At 35.9% G+C, this 19,372-nt stretch overlaps 6 protein-coding genes across 6 annotated transcripts; 3 read left to right on the top strand and 3 right to left on the bottom strand.

Annotated features, from left to right (window-relative positions):
* Positions 1–290: 290 nt before the first annotated feature.
* On the bottom strand, positions 291–1,015 carry LOC118059778 (stress-response A/B barrel domain-containing protein At5g22580). Its single transcript, XM_035072755.2, has 2 exons — positions 806–1,015; positions 291–737 (listed from the first exon to the last, which is right to left on the bottom strand). The coding sequence occupies exons 1-2, from the start codon at positions 922–924 to the stop codon at positions 539–541; spliced, it is 318 nt and encodes a 105-aa protein (XP_034928646.1). The 5' UTR covers positions 925–1,015; the 3' UTR covers positions 291–538.
* Positions 1,016–3,989: 2,974 nt separating this feature from the next.
* LOC118059833 (18.1 kDa class I heat shock protein) lies at positions 3,990–4,766 on the top strand. Its single transcript, XM_035072810.2, has one exon. It carries the CDS (start codon positions 4,102–4,104, stop codon positions 4,579–4,581), a length of 480 nt encoding a protein of 159 aa, XP_034928701.1. The 5' UTR covers positions 3,990–4,101; the 3' UTR covers positions 4,582–4,766.
* Positions 4,767–5,817: 1,051 nt separating this feature from the next.
* On the top strand, positions 5,818–6,722 carry LOC118059842 (18.1 kDa class I heat shock protein). The gene has a single exon (XM_035072823.2). The coding sequence runs from the start codon at positions 5,998–6,000 to the stop codon at positions 6,472–6,474; it is 477 nt and encodes a 158-aa protein (XP_034928714.1). The 5' UTR covers positions 5,818–5,997; the 3' UTR covers positions 6,475–6,722.
* A 2,279-nt stretch (positions 6,723–9,001) lies between these two features.
* On the bottom strand, positions 9,002–13,787 carry LOC140955545 (uncharacterized). Its single transcript, XM_073408920.1, is given in 6 exon segments — positions 9,002–9,529; positions 9,794–9,857; positions 9,860–10,145; positions 10,224–10,345; positions 10,409–10,858; positions 11,858–13,787. Coding segments are annotated over 6 exon segments (3,282 nt in total). The 3' UTR covers positions 9,002–9,099.
* A 1,990-nt stretch (positions 13,788–15,777) lies between these two features.
* Positions 15,778–16,492, top strand: LOC118060516 (18.1 kDa class I heat shock protein). Its single transcript, XM_035073747.2, has one exon. It carries the CDS (start codon positions 15,870–15,872, stop codon positions 16,356–16,358), a length of 489 nt encoding a protein of 162 aa, XP_034929638.1. The 5' UTR covers positions 15,778–15,869; the 3' UTR covers positions 16,359–16,492.
* A 479-nt stretch (positions 16,493–16,971) lies between these two features.
* Positions 16,972–19,017, bottom strand: LOC118060527 (UPF0481 protein At3g47200-like). Its single transcript, XM_073408919.1, has 2 exons — positions 18,952–19,017; positions 16,972–18,890 (listed from the first exon to the last, which is right to left on the bottom strand). Exons 1-2 carry the CDS (start codon positions 19,015–19,017, stop codon positions 17,640–17,642), a joined length of 1,317 nt encoding a protein of 438 aa, XP_073265020.1. The 3' UTR covers positions 16,972–17,639.
* Between the last annotated feature and the right edge of the window lie 355 nt (positions 19,018–19,372).

Genomic DNA, 19,372 nt, shown 5'->3' with positions numbered 1-19,372 from the left:
TTGAGAATAGAGTAAGGCAAAAGCAGTCATAGAACAATTTTAGTCTGTCATTTGTTTTGTCTGTTTACACTTTTCTTTTAATTTGAAACTCCTTGTGCCATCTGAGAAGAATGGTTGAGCTAGGCAGACAGTGCTGTTAACAAGGGTGATGGGACATTCAAGATGAAGGCTAATCCAATCTTTGATGGATCATTGATTACGTTACATGAGGTTTTGCAACAAAGTTAAAAAAAAAAGAAGTAAATTTTATCACCTTTTGACTAACAGGTGTAAGATTCTGCAGTGACAAGTGAAAGAAAATGATTCTGGGCTTGTAAATTTCACAGTAGGGAAACCTGTCTGTTCATCAGAAAGATGATAAAAAAGCAGGATGAACACAAAACAGCTCCACGATATAGAAGTTGAGAATCCATAGAGTGAGCTAGAGGAAACAGCCACTAAAAATTATACAAAGCAAACACATAATGATTTCACACTTTATAACACACATACAAGTACCAGTTTTATGCCTTTAATCATCATGATGAGAAGTTTTAGATCATGCAGCTGGCTTAACACGAACATATGGGAAACAAAGCACTGCAATTTTCTCAATAGCTGCTGAGAATGCAGCAGAATATTCAACATGGTTAGGATGGCTCTGAAATGCAGCATAGTCTTCCTTCTTGTCGAATGTCATGGAGAAGGAATGAGTAAAGCCCTGTGTAAGCATCTCTGGACCTTCAGTATCTTCTCCCCTGTCAAGACCAAAACGCAACATATTAGTGCTTGAATTGACTAAAAATATCAAAAATAATGGACTCACCATTCAAAGGACTTGACAAGATCAACCTCTGAAACCAGCTTCTCCATCCCTTTTATAATTTCCTCGATCATAACACCTTCCTTAAACTTAACCACCACTAAGTGCTTGATCTCTCCCATGGCTCCTGCACCAAATGCCCCAACCAAAACCTAGAATATATAGACACAAATATTATTCATGTGTCAAATTCGACAGTCTTGTCTGTCCAGTACTGCTGTCACACCCCAAGACGCATTTTCACCACTAGCTAGGGTTAGCAAAACATCAGGACCCTTTCTTGGATAGCAAATGCTGCTTAACATGTATAAAAAGTACAATAAATGCATTGCATGGCCTATCGACCCACTACTCAGCAATTTCTTTCCTCCACCTCGCAGCAAAAATTGTCCAGTTTCCATTGTCTTGACCCTTAGCTTTTGCACATGAATGGGGTCCTTGATGTTTAGTGCCATGTATCTTGCTTGAAATTTGAAAATCTTAGTGTGATCTTAACTTTTTTCCACAGACATGATCACCACACATGACAGGCCTTCTGCTCTCTTTGTTTTTGATGTGTGTGGAACAATTTTGGAGTGGAGAGTACTTTTGTTTTGACAGTACTCCTTTCCTCAGTGCTGAAATTTAAGCATACAATTGTTAATTATGTTTTTATTTTTTAATATTTTTAGATATGTTTTATATTATAAATAATTTAAAAATAATAATAAAAATATTATTTTAAAATATTTTAAATTCAAAAGATTTGTTTTAGATTCTCAGCCAAGCACTATTGATCAACAAGCTTCAACAAAGGTTTTTCATATTTTTTTCACATGTTGTTTCAAATCTGAACATTGATAAGTAGTTCTCTTACTTTGTGGCTGGAGTTGCCGGTTAAACCACAGACACTGGACTATCCAAACAAGCAATCTTCTTTAATTATTGAGAAAGCATGCCCACATGAAGATCTTGACCATCTTTGTTTAAAATGCCATTAGCTAGCTTAATAGCCATTACAGAAAGCAATTGACAAGAAATGCTGGCCACTACCTTTGCCAATGATCCGAGCTAATCTGGCAACGTGATCATGATTAATTACATTAATTTTTTTACCTTAAATTATTCGAGGTCTTAGCGTGTGTGCTTGGTAACTACAAGAAAAATATTTTTTAATTAAAAATATATTTAACTATTTTTTAAAAATTATTTTTTTATATCATTTAAATCTTTTTTAAATAGTTTAAAAATGAAAACAAACACTCTTGACTATAAGCTTCTTGGTTGCATATTGTATAATTAATAAAATATTCCTGACAAACATTCTTGTCTATAATGGCTGTGTTTGTTTCTCAGAAATTGATTTTTGAAAAATTATTTTCTAAACTTTTTCATGTGCTTGTTTGTTATTAGAAAAAATTAGTCAACAGAAAACACTTTCAAGTCAAAGATAAATTTGACTTGATTTTCAGAAAAGTGTTTTCCTTTTATTTTGGGCGGAAAACACTTTCTGAAAATTATGAAAAATTTAGAAATGTTATATTATTTGCTGATTATAATAAATTTAATCCTCAAACTTTTGATTGTTATTTATATTTTGTTTTGAATATTTGCTTTTCAATTTCATCCCTTAGAATTTAATTTTTATATTAATTTTGGTCTTTATTTTAATAATTATTATTTGCTTTTCCCTTATTATTTTTTAATTGAAATTTTTTATCTATCAAATTTGATCCTCATTTTTTTGATTATTACTTATTTTATTTGAAATAATTTATGAAATATTAATTATTATTATTTTTAATTTCTTTATTTTTTTTAGATTTGATCTCCATTATTTTGATTATTATTTATTTTATTTGAGATAATTTATGAATTTTTTTTTAATTTCATTTCCATTCAACCTTTTAATTTGTAAGATTTGATCCTAATTATTTTAATAAACTTGAAAAAAATAAAACATTCATAAGTTATTTTCTAACTCATTTTCCATGACATAATCAAACATTGAAAAATGTTTTCTAACTTATTTTTTATTACACTATCAAATATTAAAAAATAATTCACTTTCCCGAAATTCACTTTACAAAAACTATTTTCCAGCAAATAAACAGTACTGTAGTGTAGAGTGTTTTTCAAAAATGCTTTTTAATTAAAAATATATTAAAATATTATTTATTTATTTATTCCCTCAATGCAATAGAAATCCATCTAAGAAATTAAAGATTTTCCTTGTTTTTTTCCCAAGTTCATGGCTTTAAGTGATATTCATTGTACAGAAATTCAGGGAGTTACGAAAGTACATGATGCATCTTGCGAATTCCAAACCCACGATTAAAGTTCCGGGGTCTATAAATTCGTTTGGAGGTGTTCCGTAGTGGATCATGATGACATGAATCTTAATAATCTACCTCCAAAGCCCACTTCAAATGTTGTAATCAGAGATCTAGTTTTGGAAAATTAAGTTGATTTTTAATGGCATTTATGTCTTTATAAAATATTGTTTATTCAAGAATTGTTCACACGGAGAGATAAATACAAGAATAAAAAAGAGTGAAGAAAAATAGAAATGAAACATTATTTTTAGCATAGGTAAAGATATTTTTATTATTTTTGATGGATTTGGTTGCGATTTTATTTCTTTTCTTTGTTTCTATTTTTTATTTCGAATTTAAAATCAAGGTAAATAAAAATAAAAAATGAGATTTCAAAATTAGATAAATTTTTTATTTTTATTTTTTATGGATAAATTTATGATTTTCTCCTTCTTTTTATTTTTACCCCCTTCTTAAAATTAATAGACCATAGAATAGCTTTTGATATATTTACCTTTAAGTGCTCTAAACATTAAATTTTATTTTCCTAATTCATGTGTTTAACCGGTTTTGCAGGATCTTCCTAATTATAATTTTTTTTTTTTAAATAAACCCATCCTTGAGTCAAAAGTTATTTCTATGAAAAAGACAACCGAAAATTAAAGATGAAAAAGAAAAATTAAAACAGTAGAGGGCCTGTAAGCAAAATAGGCCCGAGCCCATTAAAAATAAAAGCCCATTAAACACCAAGTCCATTTTAATTTTCAATTCACAGGCAGAAGGATTCAGGAATTTACGAGAAAGTTCGTCTATCTTCCTCAATCAGCGTCCAACTTCGTCATCCAGAATACACTAGATGTCTCCTCTTACTTCTTATAAATACACAACATGTCCCTTCTCTCGTACAACATCAAGGAAAACAAGCACAAGAAGCAGTCAAAATATCAGTATCAGCCCATCAAAGTAAGCAAACGAGTGATTCTGTGAAGAAGAAGAAGAAGAAGGATGGCAATGATTCCGAGCTTCTTTAACAACCGCCGAGGCGGCAGCATCTTCGACACATTCTCCGAATTCGACATTTGGGATCCACTCAAAGAGTTCCCTTTCACTTCCACCTCAAATTCTCTCCTTTCTCGTGAAAATTCAGCCTTTGTCAACACCCGCATTGATTGGAAAGAGACACCAGAAGCCCATGTCTTCAAGGCAGATCTTCCAGGGCTTAAAAAAGAGGAAGTGAAGGTCGAAGTTGAAGATGACAGGGTGCTTCAGATTAGCGGAGACAGGAATGTGGAGAAGGAAGACAAGAACGATACATGGCATAGGGTGGAGCGAAGCAGTGGCAAGTTCTTGAGGAGGTTCAGGCTGCCTGAGAATGCAAAAATGGATCAGGTCAAGGCATCTATGGAAAATGGAGTTCTTACTGTGACTGTGCCTAAAGAAGAGATCAAGAAACCTGATGTCAAGGCTATAGAAATCTCTGGTTGAACGAGATAATACCTCTTTCGAGAATTGTGTGTCTTTTTTGCTCGTGTGCTCTTTTACAAGTAATTGAAAGGTTTGGTCTCCTCGTCAGTATGCAGAGAGGAGTAATGTAATCAAAAGTTTTGCTAATAAAATTTCCTGTATCTTTCTTGGTTGCTTGTAAATTTGTGCGTATCTTGATTTTTGATCTTCCCTTCCCTCCCTTTGTAAATCTCTTTGAGGCGTAAGAGTTAGAAGGATGCATTCAGAACATAAATTGTTCATCATATCGAGTATACTTCTAATTTCCTAGCTTGAATAATCTGGAGATGGAACTCGGTTTCTTGCGACATCTCGTTTCACGCCCCATGCTTGCTCGTCCATGATATCGTGGTGAGATAATGACCATCGATCATAATGGTGATAATAGATGGATGCAGTGACAGATCCAGCCGTCCAAAAGATCATGGTAACCCCTAGATTTCAAGCACGCAACATTGAAGTTCTTGAATTTCCCAGGATAATAAAGAGCTGAGAATCTTCAGTCGATGACCATTAGTTTTTAAGTTTTGAGCTGCTCAGCATAACATCGAAGCTATTATGCAACTAGTTCGTTGACTTTTTTTTAATATATATGGAGTGTTGGTTATATATTTGGAAATATATTAAAATAATATTATTTTTATATTAATATATCAAAATTATAAAAAAATTATTTTTAAAAAGTAAAAATTATCACAATATTAAATGAGTTTTTAATGCTGTAAATAATCGGTCATTTTTATTTATACAAGGTGTTCTGATTAAAAGTATAATAGATAGTTTTCAACTTTTACACGTGATTATCAATCAATCATTAATTATATATAAATAAATAAATAAATAGAGGACGAAATTATTTATTTTCTAAGTAATGTCTATACATTAAATTCTTATTTTCATGATTTATGTCTTTTATTCATTTACAAGACCTTCCATGTATTAAAAGTTTATATATTATTGTGATAACAGTTGATTTTTTAAGTATTTTTTATTTAAAAATATATTAAAATAATATTTTAAAATGTAAAAATAAGCTGAAAATATTTTGAAGGCAAGAAAAAGAAAACAATGATAACAGTAGACTGGCCCATGAGAAAAATAGGAAAACAAAGGATTCAGCCCATTAAAAAATCAAACCCAATTGAATATCAAATCCACACATTTTCAATTCACAACCGAGGACTCAGGAATTTACGAGAAAGTTCTTCAATCTTATCTGATGTTGGCTGGACCCAGAATCCTCCTGGTTCAGCGTACTACTCGATCGTCCAGAACAAACCAGATGCCTCCTTTACTTATAAATACCCGACCTGTCCCGCCTCTAGCACAGAAAAATCAAGAACAAGAAGAAGCAATCAAGAAATTAGCAGCAAGTAAACGAAGATTAAGAAGTAAAAGATGGCAACGATTCCAAGCTTCTTTTACAACCGGCGAGCCAACAACATTTTCGACCCAGTCTCTGCATTCGACGTTTGGGATCCACTCAAAGACTTCCCTTTCACTTCCCCTAATTCACTCATGTCTCGTGAAAACTCAGCCTTTGTCAACACCCGCATTGATTGGAAAGAGACCCCAGAAGCCCATGTATTCGAGGCAGATCTTCCGGGGCCTAAAAAAGAGGAAGTGAAGGTAGAAATCGAAGATGACAGAGTGCTTCAGATTAGCGGAGAAAGGAATGTGGAGAAGGAAGACAAGAACGATACATGGCATCGTGTGGAGCGAAGCAGTGGCAAGTTCTTGAGGAGGTTCAGGCTGCCTGAGAATGCAAAAATGGATCAGGTCAAGGCTTCTATGGAAAATGGAGTTCTTACCGTGACTGTGCCTAAAGAAGAGATCAAGAAACCTGAAGTCAAGGCGATTGAAATCTCTAGTTAATTGAATAAGAGAATGCCTATTGAATATTCTGTGTCTGTAAGAATTGTTCTTTTGTGTTTTTACAAGTGGTTGGAAGTTCTCTGTCACTGTTAGTGTGCACATAGGATTCAATCTATTATGAATGTAATATAACAGTTTTGCCAATCCTCAAAATCAGAGAAGTTCTTTCAACAATCTGTGAAGTTTCTTTACAATATTATTTTGTACTTTCTTGATCGCCTTGAACTTCAACATAGAGTGCCTCTGAAAGAACATTAATTCTGGTGACAGAGGAAGGCTTTCCTAGGCCTTGTTTGTTTTCTGGAAAGTAGTTTTCGAAAAATTATTTTCCAAACTTTTCTGTGTTTGTTTGTCATTTGAAAAGTTGGTCAACGAAAAACAATTTCCGGTCAGCGGAAAACACTTTCCGGTCAACGGAAAACACTTTCCAGTCAATTTTAGTCCAAAAAAAAAATTAACTTGGTTTTCAGGAAAGTGTTTTCCTTTTAGCTGTGTTTGTTTTCCGGAAAGTGATTTCCGGGAAAGTATTTTCCAAACTTTCTTGTGTTTGTTTGCCAGTAGGAAAGTTGGTCAATGGAAAACACTTTCCAGTAAAAGGAAAATTTGGCTTGGTTTTCAGGAAAGTGTTTTCCTGAAAAATTTGAGGGGAAAACACTTTCTGGAAGTTGTGAAAAATTTAGAAATGTCATTATTTGCTGATTATATCAAATTTGATCCTCAAACTTTTGATTGCTATATATATTTTGTTTTGAATATTTATTTTTCAATTTCATCTCTTAAAATTTTATTTTTATATTAATTTTGGTCCTTATTTTTATAATTGCTATTTGCTTTTTTCTTATCATTTTTTTATTGAAATTTTTTATTTATCAAATTTGATCCTCATTCTTTTGATTGTTACTTATTTTATTTGAAATAATTTATGAAATGTTGATTATTATTATTTTAATTTCTTCATTTTTCATTTTTCTTTAATTTTTTAGATTTGATCCCTATTATTTTGATTATTATTTGTTTTATTTGAGATAATTTATGAAATTATATATATATTTTTTTTAATTTCATTCTCATTCAACTTTTTAATTTGTAAGATTTGTTCCTCATTATTTTAATAAACTTGAGAAAAATAAAATATTAATAAGTTATTTTCCAGCTTATTTTCCATGACATAACCAAACACTAGAAAGTGTTTTCCAGTTCATTTTTCATAACACTACCAAACATCGAAAAATACTTTCCCTGGAATTCACTTTCCAAAAGGAATTCACTTTCCTGCAAACAAACGGAGCCTTAACTGCAAATCCAAACCCCATCAAGCCAACGCTATGATCACAAACTTATCATATAATTAAAATCTCATCCTGTGTTACAATAAATATATTTAACGTCTTACAATAATTAGTAGTTTATAGGTATTACTTCATATAGATAGAATCAAAATTATCCTGAATGCGGTGCGCGCAAGCTGTCCCGGACACCCATATTAAACTAAAAAAAAAAAAATCATCCTGAAGGCTTCATAAGAGCAACAAAAGACCTCTAGGAGAAACATCAAAAGTACAGTCTCGGATTCTCACCAAAGCTACCGTATCTATTTGATTGCCACGATCAAATTTGTAACGTCCTTCAATAGCCTGCTATTTTTACTGCGTGGTTGCAGAAGTCGTACCAGTTCCCACTTCGTTTGCTCATCGCAAATCCAGGGTTTTCACCTTGAAGAACTCCAGTGTTCAAGAAGACTCTTCACTTCCACCTACTATACCTTCAAAAATCTGTTGAACGATCTGCTGACCAAATCCTTCACATATCCCGGAAACAATTGTTCCAGAAACTAGTGTGCCTATAGTATTGCAAGGATAACACTGATTGTAATTATTCTCGATTCTGTTGTAGCTATTAAAGGGAAGCTTCAATGGCAACCCTGCAAAACACCTCGATTTGTAAGTTTATGAATCTGCAGTCGGAGAAAATTATTAAATATTGTTAATTCTTAAGTGTTTTTAACATTAAAAAAAGCATTATTTAATTAAAACGATACTAGTGCATAATTGATTTTTAAAAATTCTGGATTGTTATTCTCTGTTGCTAATTGACGCTAATAATCAATTTCCAAAAAAAAAATAAAAATGATTTTGGGCTTTGACTTTGGTAACCTTAACCAAACACCAAGCATCAATATAGAGACTCTGAAGAAGAACCTCTGATTGAATAGTTTCTCCGGCGAATTATTGAAACCTTGGCGGCTATCCGATGGAAGCTTCATATGCAGCTCTGTGAAACATCTTCACTTTCGTCGAACAACTTTTCAACCAGAACATCTTGATGAAGCTGGTTAGAAAGTTCTTCTATAAGTTTCTCTTGATCTGGCATAGGAAGTTGTTTGAATGTGTAAATCGAATAAGAAGAGATTGAATCTGCAAAGTTATATTTTATTGAACCTTTGGAGAGAAATATATACAGATGATTACATGAGTAACTGTTAAAAAATAATAAAGCTATTCAATGCTACAATAATGCAGAATTCTAAGGGATTTGATTTACATTTAATGAATCATAAAAGGAAATAAATACATGAACAATAACTGTTAAACATATTGCAGCAGATTAACCTTCCAACACTCCCCCTCAAGTTGGAGAGTGGATGTCTTGCAATCCCAACTTGCGGACCATAGGAATGAAGAATTCCTTTCCCAATGGCTTAGTCAAAATGTCGGCTAGCTGATTTTCAGAACTCACAAATCTTGTTTCTACAGAACCATCTTGAATCTTATCCCTTATAAAATGACAGTCCATTTCTATATGTCTCGTCCGTTCATGAAAAATAGGATTCGCTGCAATGTGTATCGCGGCCTTATTATCACAATACAATAATGCTGATTGTTGATGCAACACACCCAAATCTTTAAGTAAGCAACGAAGCCACGTTAATTCGCAACAAGCTCCTGTCATAGCACGATATTCTGCTTCAGCCGAAGATAGAGACACTGTCTTTTGTCGTTTTGATCGCCATGAAATCAGTGAGGGACCTAGGAATACGCAGTATCTTGTGGTCGATCTTCTCGTAAGTGGGCATCCTGCCCAATCAGAATCAGAGTAAGCTCGCAGTCTGAGATCACTGGTTGCGGAGAAGAAGAGGCCTTGACCAGGAGCAGATTTCAGATATCTCACCACCCGTAAAGCTGCTTCCCAATGATCCTTTCGGGGTTGGTGCATAAACCTGCTTAATATGTGAACCGAATATGTAATATCTGGCCTTGAAACCGTGAGGTATATCAACCTCCCAACCAATCGCCTATATCGCTCTGGATTTTTGAGTAACTCACTTTTGTCAGACAATTTTAGGCTGCGTTCCATAGGAGTATTGATGGGAGCTGCTCCCAGCAACCTGCATCCTTAATAATTTCCAATGCGTATTTTCGTTGAGAGATAAAAGTACCAGCTTTGGATGTGGAAATCTCAATACCAAGGAAATATCTCAGTTTACCAAGATCTTTAAGATGAAATTTTCTATGCAGGAATTTCTTGATATCAGCTATGCTCACGGGATCATTACCAGTCATTAAGATATCGTCTACATATATCAAAAGAACAGTAAATGACTTGCCTTGCTTTCTGATGAAGAGAGAATAATCGGCTTTTGACTGTTCATAACCAGCTGATTGTATGGCCTCGAAGAATTTGGCAAACCATTGCCGTGATGCCTGCTTCAACCCATACAATGATTTGTGTAGACGGCAGAATAAGTGTTCCTCCCCCTGTCTTCGAAGCCCAGGCGGTGGAGACATGTAAATTTCTTCGTGAAGATCACCGTGGAGAAATGCATTATTGATGTCAAGTTGATGAAGATTCCATCCACGGGCAGCAACCAGAGCTAATAGACACCGAACTGAGATGATCTTGGCCGTTGGGGAGAAAGTATCCTGATAATCAATGCCAGCTAATTGTGTGAAACCCTTCGCCACAAGCAGTGCCTTGAACCGTTCAATTGACCCGTCTGAGTTATGCTTGACCTTGAAAACCCAACGGCAACCAATCGGGGTCTTACCAACTGGGAGAGGGGTGAGTGACCAAGTGCCATTGGCTTGAAGGGCTTGTAGTTCGGTCTGCATGGCTTGTTGCCATTCGGGATGAACAGCGGCCTCAGAGTATGATTTTGGTTCCGTGACAGTTTCAATTTTAGCCACAAAAGAGTGATAAGCAGGGTTATATCTGTGGTATGAAACGAAATTGGACAGTGGGTATTGTGTACCTTTGATCGGAGCTGGAACGAGGGAGGTCGATTGATCGGAGTAAGCAGCGGAGCAGAAGTAATCGGCGAGTTTAATTGGAGGAACAATTTGGCGGCTGGAGCGACGTGGGGCCGCTGGAGGTGAAGTTGTAGGTACTGGAGAGGTGTGGGTTGGGTCAGGTTCAGGCGAGATGAGGGATCAGAGGGGTATTGGTTCAAGCGGTGGAGACGAAGATTGTGGAATTGGATTTGGGGAAGTTTGTGTGGATGACAGGTCGTTGGCTGGAGAGGGCGTGGACTCGGTTTGGATAAGTGGAGAGGGGCTGGGCTGAAGGTGATGATGTAATGGATCCGGAGGTGAGGCTGAGTTGAGGGGAACTGGGCTGGGCCGAAGGTGATTTTGTAAGGGATCGGGAGTTTGAGCTGAGGTGAGGGTTTCTGGGCTGGGCCGAAATTGAGGCTCAAAGGGATCATGGGGCGGGGCTGGAAGCGGGAGGGGTCCAGATTTGTGGGTTGATGAGTTTTGGGCAGAATAATGGGGCACATGGGAAGGGTTGACCGTAGCATATGGAAAAATATTTTCATGAAATTTTACATCCCGGCTAGTAAAGACCTTTTTTGTTGATAAATCAAATAACTTGTATGCCTTTTGACCGATTGGATATCCAATGAAAATAGAAGGAATGGCGCGTCGGTCAAATTTATGAGAAGTGTGAACATTAGTGGCATAAGTGAGACAACCAAAAACGCGAAGATGAGAGTATGAGGGTGGTTTGGAATAGAGAAGTTCAAAAGGTGTTTTGAAAGAGATAACCGGTGAAGGTAGCCGATTAATTATATGGACAGCCGTGAGGGCACATTCTCCCCAAAATTGTGAAGGGAGTTGAGCATGGAATTTTAAAGCACGGGCAACTTGTAAGATGTGTCGGTGTTTGCGTTCCACTACCCCATTTTGTTGAGGAGTGTAAACACAAGAAGTTTGAAAAATGACACCTTTATCTTGAAAAAAAGATCGAAGTGAGATAAATTCTCCACCATTGTCACTTCAAAAAATTTTAATGCGAGATTCAAATTGAGTGAAAATATAACTGAAGAAATGTTGTAAAATTGATTGTGCTTCAGTTTTGTGACGCATTAAAAATATCCACGTAAAACGTGTATAATCATCAACAATGGTGAGAAAATAATTAGCGCCAGAAATAGATGAATGTCGATAACGACCCCAAATGTCACAATGTATAATATCAAAAGGCTTGGTAGATGAAATAGTACTAGTACCAAAAGATAGACGACTTTGCTTAGCCAAAGGACATATGTGGCAAGCATTTTTTGACTCAACGGAAAAATTCAAAAAAAATTTAGCGAGAAAACTTAAACGGGAAGGTGAGACATGTCCTAGACGATTATGCCATAGGTCGGTAGAGGAGAGGGTAAGGTAGCATGCAGGATGATTTGTGGTTGAGGAAGGTTTGGTGAGGTTCTTTTTTGTCGCTAGTGCCACCAAATAGTATAGGCCGTTTCGCTGTTTATCCAAACCAATCGTCCTCCTCGTAGCCAGATCCTGCAAAATACACCAATAAGGGAGAAAAGTCACTGAACAGTTCAAACTCCTTGTCAAACGACTGACTGACATCAAGTCGACTTTGAATGTAGGCACAGATAAAACATCATGCAGATAATAGACTGAATTTAAGGGTAAAGACCCTTTCGCAATAATATCTGCTTTGTCTCCACTAGGTAACAATACAGGTGGTAGTGAGCAGTCCTTATTTTCATTCAACAATTCAGATGAAGATGTGATATGGTCAGTAGCCCCACTATCAATAATCCAGTTATGGTTATCAAGTTCAGACAAACCTGGCTTTGTTACTGCATTGGCTTTTGAGCTAGAACTGTCCTCATGATTATTTAGGAGTGACAAAAGTTGCTTGAGTTGAGTTTCTGACAACGAAACCGTGGGCCTTACCTCATCTTTGTGGGACATTTCAGATACCTGGTTAGCTAAGGGAAAACCATTGTGCTGATTTCCAATTGAGTGCTGATTTCCAATCGTGCTTTGATTTCCAATCGGGTACCCATTCATCCTCGCTTTAGGGTGTCTCGGTGGATACCCATTTAACTGGAAACACTTTTGCACCCAATGCCCCATTTCTCCACAATGGGTGCACTGGGGTCGTCCCCTTCCTGACCCAAAACGGCGCCGATCCTGGTCAAAACGGCGTTCTCCTTGCGGTCGAGTATCACGAGGCTGAGAGAGGCGATTCACGGAGTGTTGTGGGCGATCTGTTTCTGAGATAAAATTTCTTTTTCCTTGATTATTATAACGTACTGCCATGGCAGCACTCCCACCCATCTCCGTTTGTGCAACGCTGAGAAATCGTTGCTTTTCTTCTTGACATACCGAAGAATAAGCTTGGCGAATGGATGGCAGAGGATTCATCAGCAAGATTTGGCCTCGAATTGCAGAGTAAGTGTCATTTAAACCCATTAAGAACTGCATTAATCTTTGTTGGTCTGCCTGCGTTCCATGTGTTGTGTCTGTGTATGAAGCCAATTCATCCCACAAACCTTTTAATTTCGTGTAATATGAGGAGATGGAGAGCTGCTCCTGTCGAAGATATGCAATGTCCCTCTGAATTTCAAATATACGAGGCGCATTGCTCTGTGAAAAATGTTCCTGTAAATCTTCCCAGACTTCATGTGCGGTGGGATAATAGATTACACTATCTGCAATTTCCGGGTTCAATGTATTGATGATCCAGGAATGGACCATATCATTACATCGTGACCAGGTAGCATAGCCTTCAGGATCAGTCTGTTCTGAAGGAATTTCAATTAAGCGATTGATAAAACCGAGTTTGTTCTTGGAGTTTAGGGCGAGAGTCATAGCCCTTTTCCACCCAGAATAATTATCTCCATTCAGTGATTTGGAGACAAGGATGAGGCCTGGATGATCCGAGTGATGGGTGAAATATGGGTTTGAGATGTCAGATTTGCAGAAGTTTGATGCAAGGTCTGATTTGGACGAATCAGATGGAGCAGCGATGGTGCTGGGACTTGATAGATTGATTTCTTCATTGGCCATGACAGTGAAGGCAAAATTTCGTGAGAATGTTTATGAAGGATTTTGAATGCAGAATTTTGATTTTAGAATTTCAATTTACGTGTGCTCTGATACCATGTAAATCGAATAAGAAGAGATTGAATCTGCAAAGTTATATTTTATTGAACCTTTGGAGAGAAATATATACAGATGATTATATGAGTAACTGTTAAAAAATAATAAAGCTATTCAATGCTACAATAATGCAGAATTCTAAGGGATTTGATTTACATTTAATGAATCATAAAAGGAAATAAATACATGAACAATAACTGTTAAACATATTGCAGCAGATTAACCTTCCAACAGAATGCCTCGGTGACATAATCATCATCTGCCTTTGCTAGACCTTCGTGCATTGGTCGATGGTACAGATAAGGAAGTCCTTCAGTTCCTCCGACTTAGGGACCCAAAGGTCTAAGAACCTGCAAGCTTTCGACTTCAGTTTTCTCCGCATGAGTGTCATTGCACCCTGATGCTGCCATTGAAGCCTGTCTGTGTTAAGATGGTATGTGCAACCTGAATGCATCGTCCCATCTTTCTTGGCTGTTTAGTTTTGTTATTTTCTTTTGGAAATTAGAGTTGAAGGTGACCCATAATTTCTATAGTGAATGAGCTGAAAAGGATACCATATACATTGTAAACTGATGGTCATTTTCAAACTGCGCTGCCCTTGATTGATCACATTTCGGGGGTGGCACAAGATACGAGTAGAAGTTGTTTTTTTTAGATAGTTTTTATTTGAAAATATATTAAAATTATATAATTTTTATTTTTTAAATTTTTTTTAATATTAATATATTAAAAAAATAAAAAAAAATAATTTAAAGCAAAATCAATTGTGAAAAAGTGGTTCCACCATTGTGACAAATAGTTCTTTCAACATCTCAAGAACTTCGCTTTACGGATAGGTATGATGAGAAATGCACTCTCTCTCCTTGTACATCAAATAATAATAATAATAATAATAATAATAATAGTAATAATAAAGTAATAATAATAAGATTTAGAAAATTGTAATTTAGGATTAGAGTTTGTGCTACACCTATTCTATAGGTATGGTGGTGTAGAATGTATATCAAAAGTTTTTTTTTAATTAAAAATATATTTTTGATTCTTAATATTAACAAATCAAAATTATTAAAAAATATGTAAAAAAAAACATTTATTTTATATTTTTTAAAAAATAAAAAATAACTTAGAAAACATAAAAACAAAAACACGTATTTATTTAGCATTTTTGCTAAACATATCACATGACAATCATGTGACCTGATATGATGAATCTTAAAATTAACAATAATTTTTTAAAAATATATTTGGTTTTAAACTTAAGATAAAACAATTAAATTGAGTGTTTTTATGGTTTAAACTTAGACGTTATTAAAAACAAGTTACTTTAATTTTTTTTTTTCTAAAATGATAAAATCTAATTTTTTTTAATGGGTTTATTTATTTATTTATTTGGGTATGGTTTTTTAAGATTTTTTGTCATGAGATTTTTTACAATGGAGTTGAATTATTTTTACAATTTTTTAAGCTTTTCAAAGTTACTATTGAATTTTTTTACAATGATCCATGGGTTGTCTTCACCAAGAAATTTCCCAACCCATAAATAACTTAATGAAAATTTTTACTAGGATCTTAAAACAGAATCCATAAATCACCCCTATATTTAACTGATACAAAAGAAAAATAATCTGGTGTATGCAAGGAATAGAAAAGGGAAATCAAACATTACAAAGCCCAAAAGCAAAATACGAAACCAAGGCTTAGGCCCATTATAAATTCCAGCCCAATCGGCCCTCATTTTAAATCTACAGCCACGAAGAAACAGGAACTTTCGAGTAAGTTCCTCAATTTCTCAAATTAAAATCTGGGTGTAGACCCAGAATGTTCCTGAAACAAGGTCCCAGTCGACCGTCCAGAATGTACCAGATGGCTCGTTACTCATTATAAATACCAACCCGTGCCGCATTTCACATGACAACGAGAAATCAAGAGCAAGAAAACTAGTCAGGTGATTAACAGCAACCCATCAAGCTACAAGATTTTCTGGAAAAGATGGAAATGATTCCAAGCTTCTTAGACAACCACCGAGGCAGAAGCATTATAGATCCATTCTCTTCTTTTGACATTTGGGATCCGTTCAAGGTCTTCTCTCCCTTCACTGCCACCTCAAATTCTCTCCTTTCTCGTGAAAATTCAGCCTTTGTAAACACCCGCGTGGATTGGAAAGAGACACCAGAAGCCCATATCTTCAAGGCAGATCTTCCAGGGCTTAAAAAAGAGGAAGTAAAGGTTGAAGTTGAAGATGACAGGGTCCTTCAGATTAGCGGAGAAAGGAATGTAGAGAAGGAAGACAAGAACGATACATGGCATAGGGTGGAGCGAAGCAGTGGCAAGTTCTTGAGGAGGTTTAGGCTGCCCGAGGATGCGAAAATGGATCAGGTCAAGGCTTCTATGGAAAACGGAGTTCTTACTGTGACTGTGCCTAAAGAGGAGCTCAAGAAACCTGGTGATGGTGTCAAGGCTATTGAAATTTCTGGTTAACTGAATGAGAGAATGCGCATTGAATATCATGTGTTTGTAAGAATTTTGGGTTCTTTAGTGTTCAAATGTATTATGTAAGTAAACAGTTTTGCTAATAACAGTTCTTGTTTCATCATAAGAATTGACATCGTCAATTATATTCTGATTTTCCTAGAACAATCTGGAGTTCTGAAGAAACAAAAGGGAAGAAGATTCTTCTTATTCATATCAATATCAATACTGTTACAGTAGCAGAGCTTTATATACAACGGGTTACAATGAAGTAAGAAAAGATAACAATGTTCATATTACACTATTAAATATTATCCTATCAATTGCAGTGTAAAGAAATTGCAATAGAAATGAGTTCTACAACTTGTGTTGGAGTGAAACTGAAACTCTATAGGTGGACTTTGCAATCTGTAAAACTCTGTCATCCGATCTGTAGGTGGACTTTGCAATATGTGTTGACGTGGAAGTCTAATGCTTTTCTTCAATAAGTTCTAATCTTAGTTTCTTGCAATATCTCAATATTTTTACGCTCTGTACTTGCTTGTGTAACTTTGCATGTCCGAAGTGCTTTCATTAGAAATCAAACCCAAATAAAAAACATGTCCATAAATTTAAATCCAGAATTTACTAGAAACTTCATCAGACTTCGGATTCTTATTGGGCCCAGAATCTTCCTCGATCAGTTACCAAGTCTCATCATCAAGAATATATCAGATTGTTCTTTGTCTCCTATAAATACCCAACCTGTCTCATCACTCACTCATCATCAAGAAAACCAAGAACCAAAAGCAATCACGAATTCAACAGCTACCCATTAAACTAAGCGATTCTCTAACAAAGAAGGAAGAAAAGGACGGCAATGATTCCAAGCTTCTTTGACAACCGCCGCGGCAGAAGCATTTTTTATTCATTCTCTTCTTTCAACATTTGGGATTCATTCTCTTCTCTTACAGAATAAGCAATTCGAGTTGTTCTCTATTTTATTTGTCTCGCAGTCCTGACCAGAACCTGGAAGGCAGGAATGTATATAGATCACTCAATGCAACAAAGTTACCTAGTCTTCATCCGTTGGCTGCCTTTTCCTTTGTCAAATTAGGCGCAGAAAAATGATTCTGAGCAAGCAAAAGCCTAATGTACAACTGTCATCATAAACTTTATGAAAACTATCATTACTTGAGACTGCAGACTACAGAGTTTGGTAAGACAGCAAAGAGTTGCAAGGAGAACGGTTTTTTCATCGCTCAGTGTATTCCGATTGTACAATTTGCAAGATAGAACAACAGAATGTAATTACTGTTTAGGAGGACGGAAATATCCATAGAAAGCAAAGAAGGCCTGTATCATAGTGAGGACGAGTAGAACAAATGCAGCTAAAGCTGATATGAAGGACCATGGGGTGTCAAAATAAGCATGCTTGAACTCTGCCCATCTAACATGCCAATTGTTGCTGTAGTGCTCGTTGACATCCTCAAACACTTTCGACAGGTAACTCCTCTGAATATCAAAAGTAACATCCTTGCCAACATTATTGAAGAAACTAGCAATTTCCTCGTCGGCTCCGAAGTAATTCTCAACTATTTTGTACTCACATAAGAACCCCGCATCACTAGGGGCGTTGATGAGGCAGCCCATGAAGGTAACATAACTTGTAATGTGGTTTGAGCAATGGGCATAGCATTGTTCAAATGCAACACAATTGAGAATGACAGACGTAGTGAAATCATCTACTGTTAAAAGTGGGATTTCAAGGACTCCATTGCTGAATTCGATGTCCAAGAAGCTGTCAGTCTCCCTTGGCTTGAACTTTATTCCAGCTTGATGGAGCTTGTTGGCAGGTTGAATCAATTGAAGGAATGGACTGATCTTTCTATGCACTTCTTGGGATGAAGGGATGATAGTCGAGCGAAACAAATCTAGTAAATGGCCCCCCCTAATGTCTTTATACCTTCTTAGGACTTCAGGAGGTCTTTGAACAGCATGATCAAAGAATTTCAAGGCAAGTACCGTAAGGGATGAAACATTTTGTTTTCTTGAAGATAAGATTGAGGTCTCGAACAGAGTTTCAAGAACAAAGAAGGGAATTTGGTTCTCTAACTTGAGAAGATCACGCATGATAAAGAAAATCATCCGTGTCATTTTGAATATAGGGTCATCAATATCTCCTTGCACTATCCCTCCAACGATGCAGAAGAGCTCAATAATGAAACACCCATCAAGCACCATCATCTCAAGGAATTCTTGTCTGCTACATTCAATAGTCTCAGAGTAACAATCTCTTATCTTCTCCTCAATCGGTGCTATGGCTTTGAAGAAGTCGTTGATCCCAATACCATGTTGCTGTGTTCGAGCAAGAACACCACCAAGAAACCGCCATTTGTGTTCTTCGATCATCTTGAGGTGCACTTTGCCATGGTGGTAAGGACCAATGGAGACAATATGGGGATGATAGGCCTTCTTGTTAATCTCGACGAGGCTGTGAGGCACTCTAAAAATGCAGCAAGAGCTCTTGCCGGCTGAATTGTTTAACAATTTTGGCAATAGCTTAGTCTTTTTTTTCCACTGATTTTAGCCATTGCCTGTCTGCCTCCATGATGCTAGTGACATGATCATCAGAGGTTCCTGCATTTTCCTGGCTTTGGTCTCCGATGAGCCTTAATTCTGTTTCCATGTATTTCTTCAGAGAATTTCAGCAGATTCTAATCACAATTCGCAAAAATAATCTTATTCAGACTCTAAAATCCCCCTAGGAATTTCTTAGATGGGAAGAAACCTGGAGCAAAAAAAGAAAAAGATGAAGCTCAAAGTTCTGAGTAAAGTTCCGGCATTTTTTTCAACTTGTATTGGTTTCCATTAAACTATTCCGAGGTCAATTTATTTATTTTATAAATTTATACTTGGTAGATTTGTTGCTGAACATTTCAAACCTTCTCTGCAGAAGATACAAACCTATTCCTAGCTTCTTCCCGACCTCTGGACTTGTTCTCAATACGTCAAAATATGATTATATCCAATAAAATATTCAG

Source organism: Populus alba, chromosome 4 (genome assembly GCF_005239225.2).
Source record: "Populus alba chromosome 4, ASM523922v2, whole genome shotgun sequence".
In the NCBI taxonomy this organism is placed as follows: domain Eukaryota; kingdom Viridiplantae; phylum Streptophyta; class Magnoliopsida; order Malpighiales; family Salicaceae; genus Populus; species Populus alba.
The sequence above is the reverse complement of the archived record's forward strand: the minus strand, read 5'-3'. Positions and strand labels throughout refer to the sequence as shown.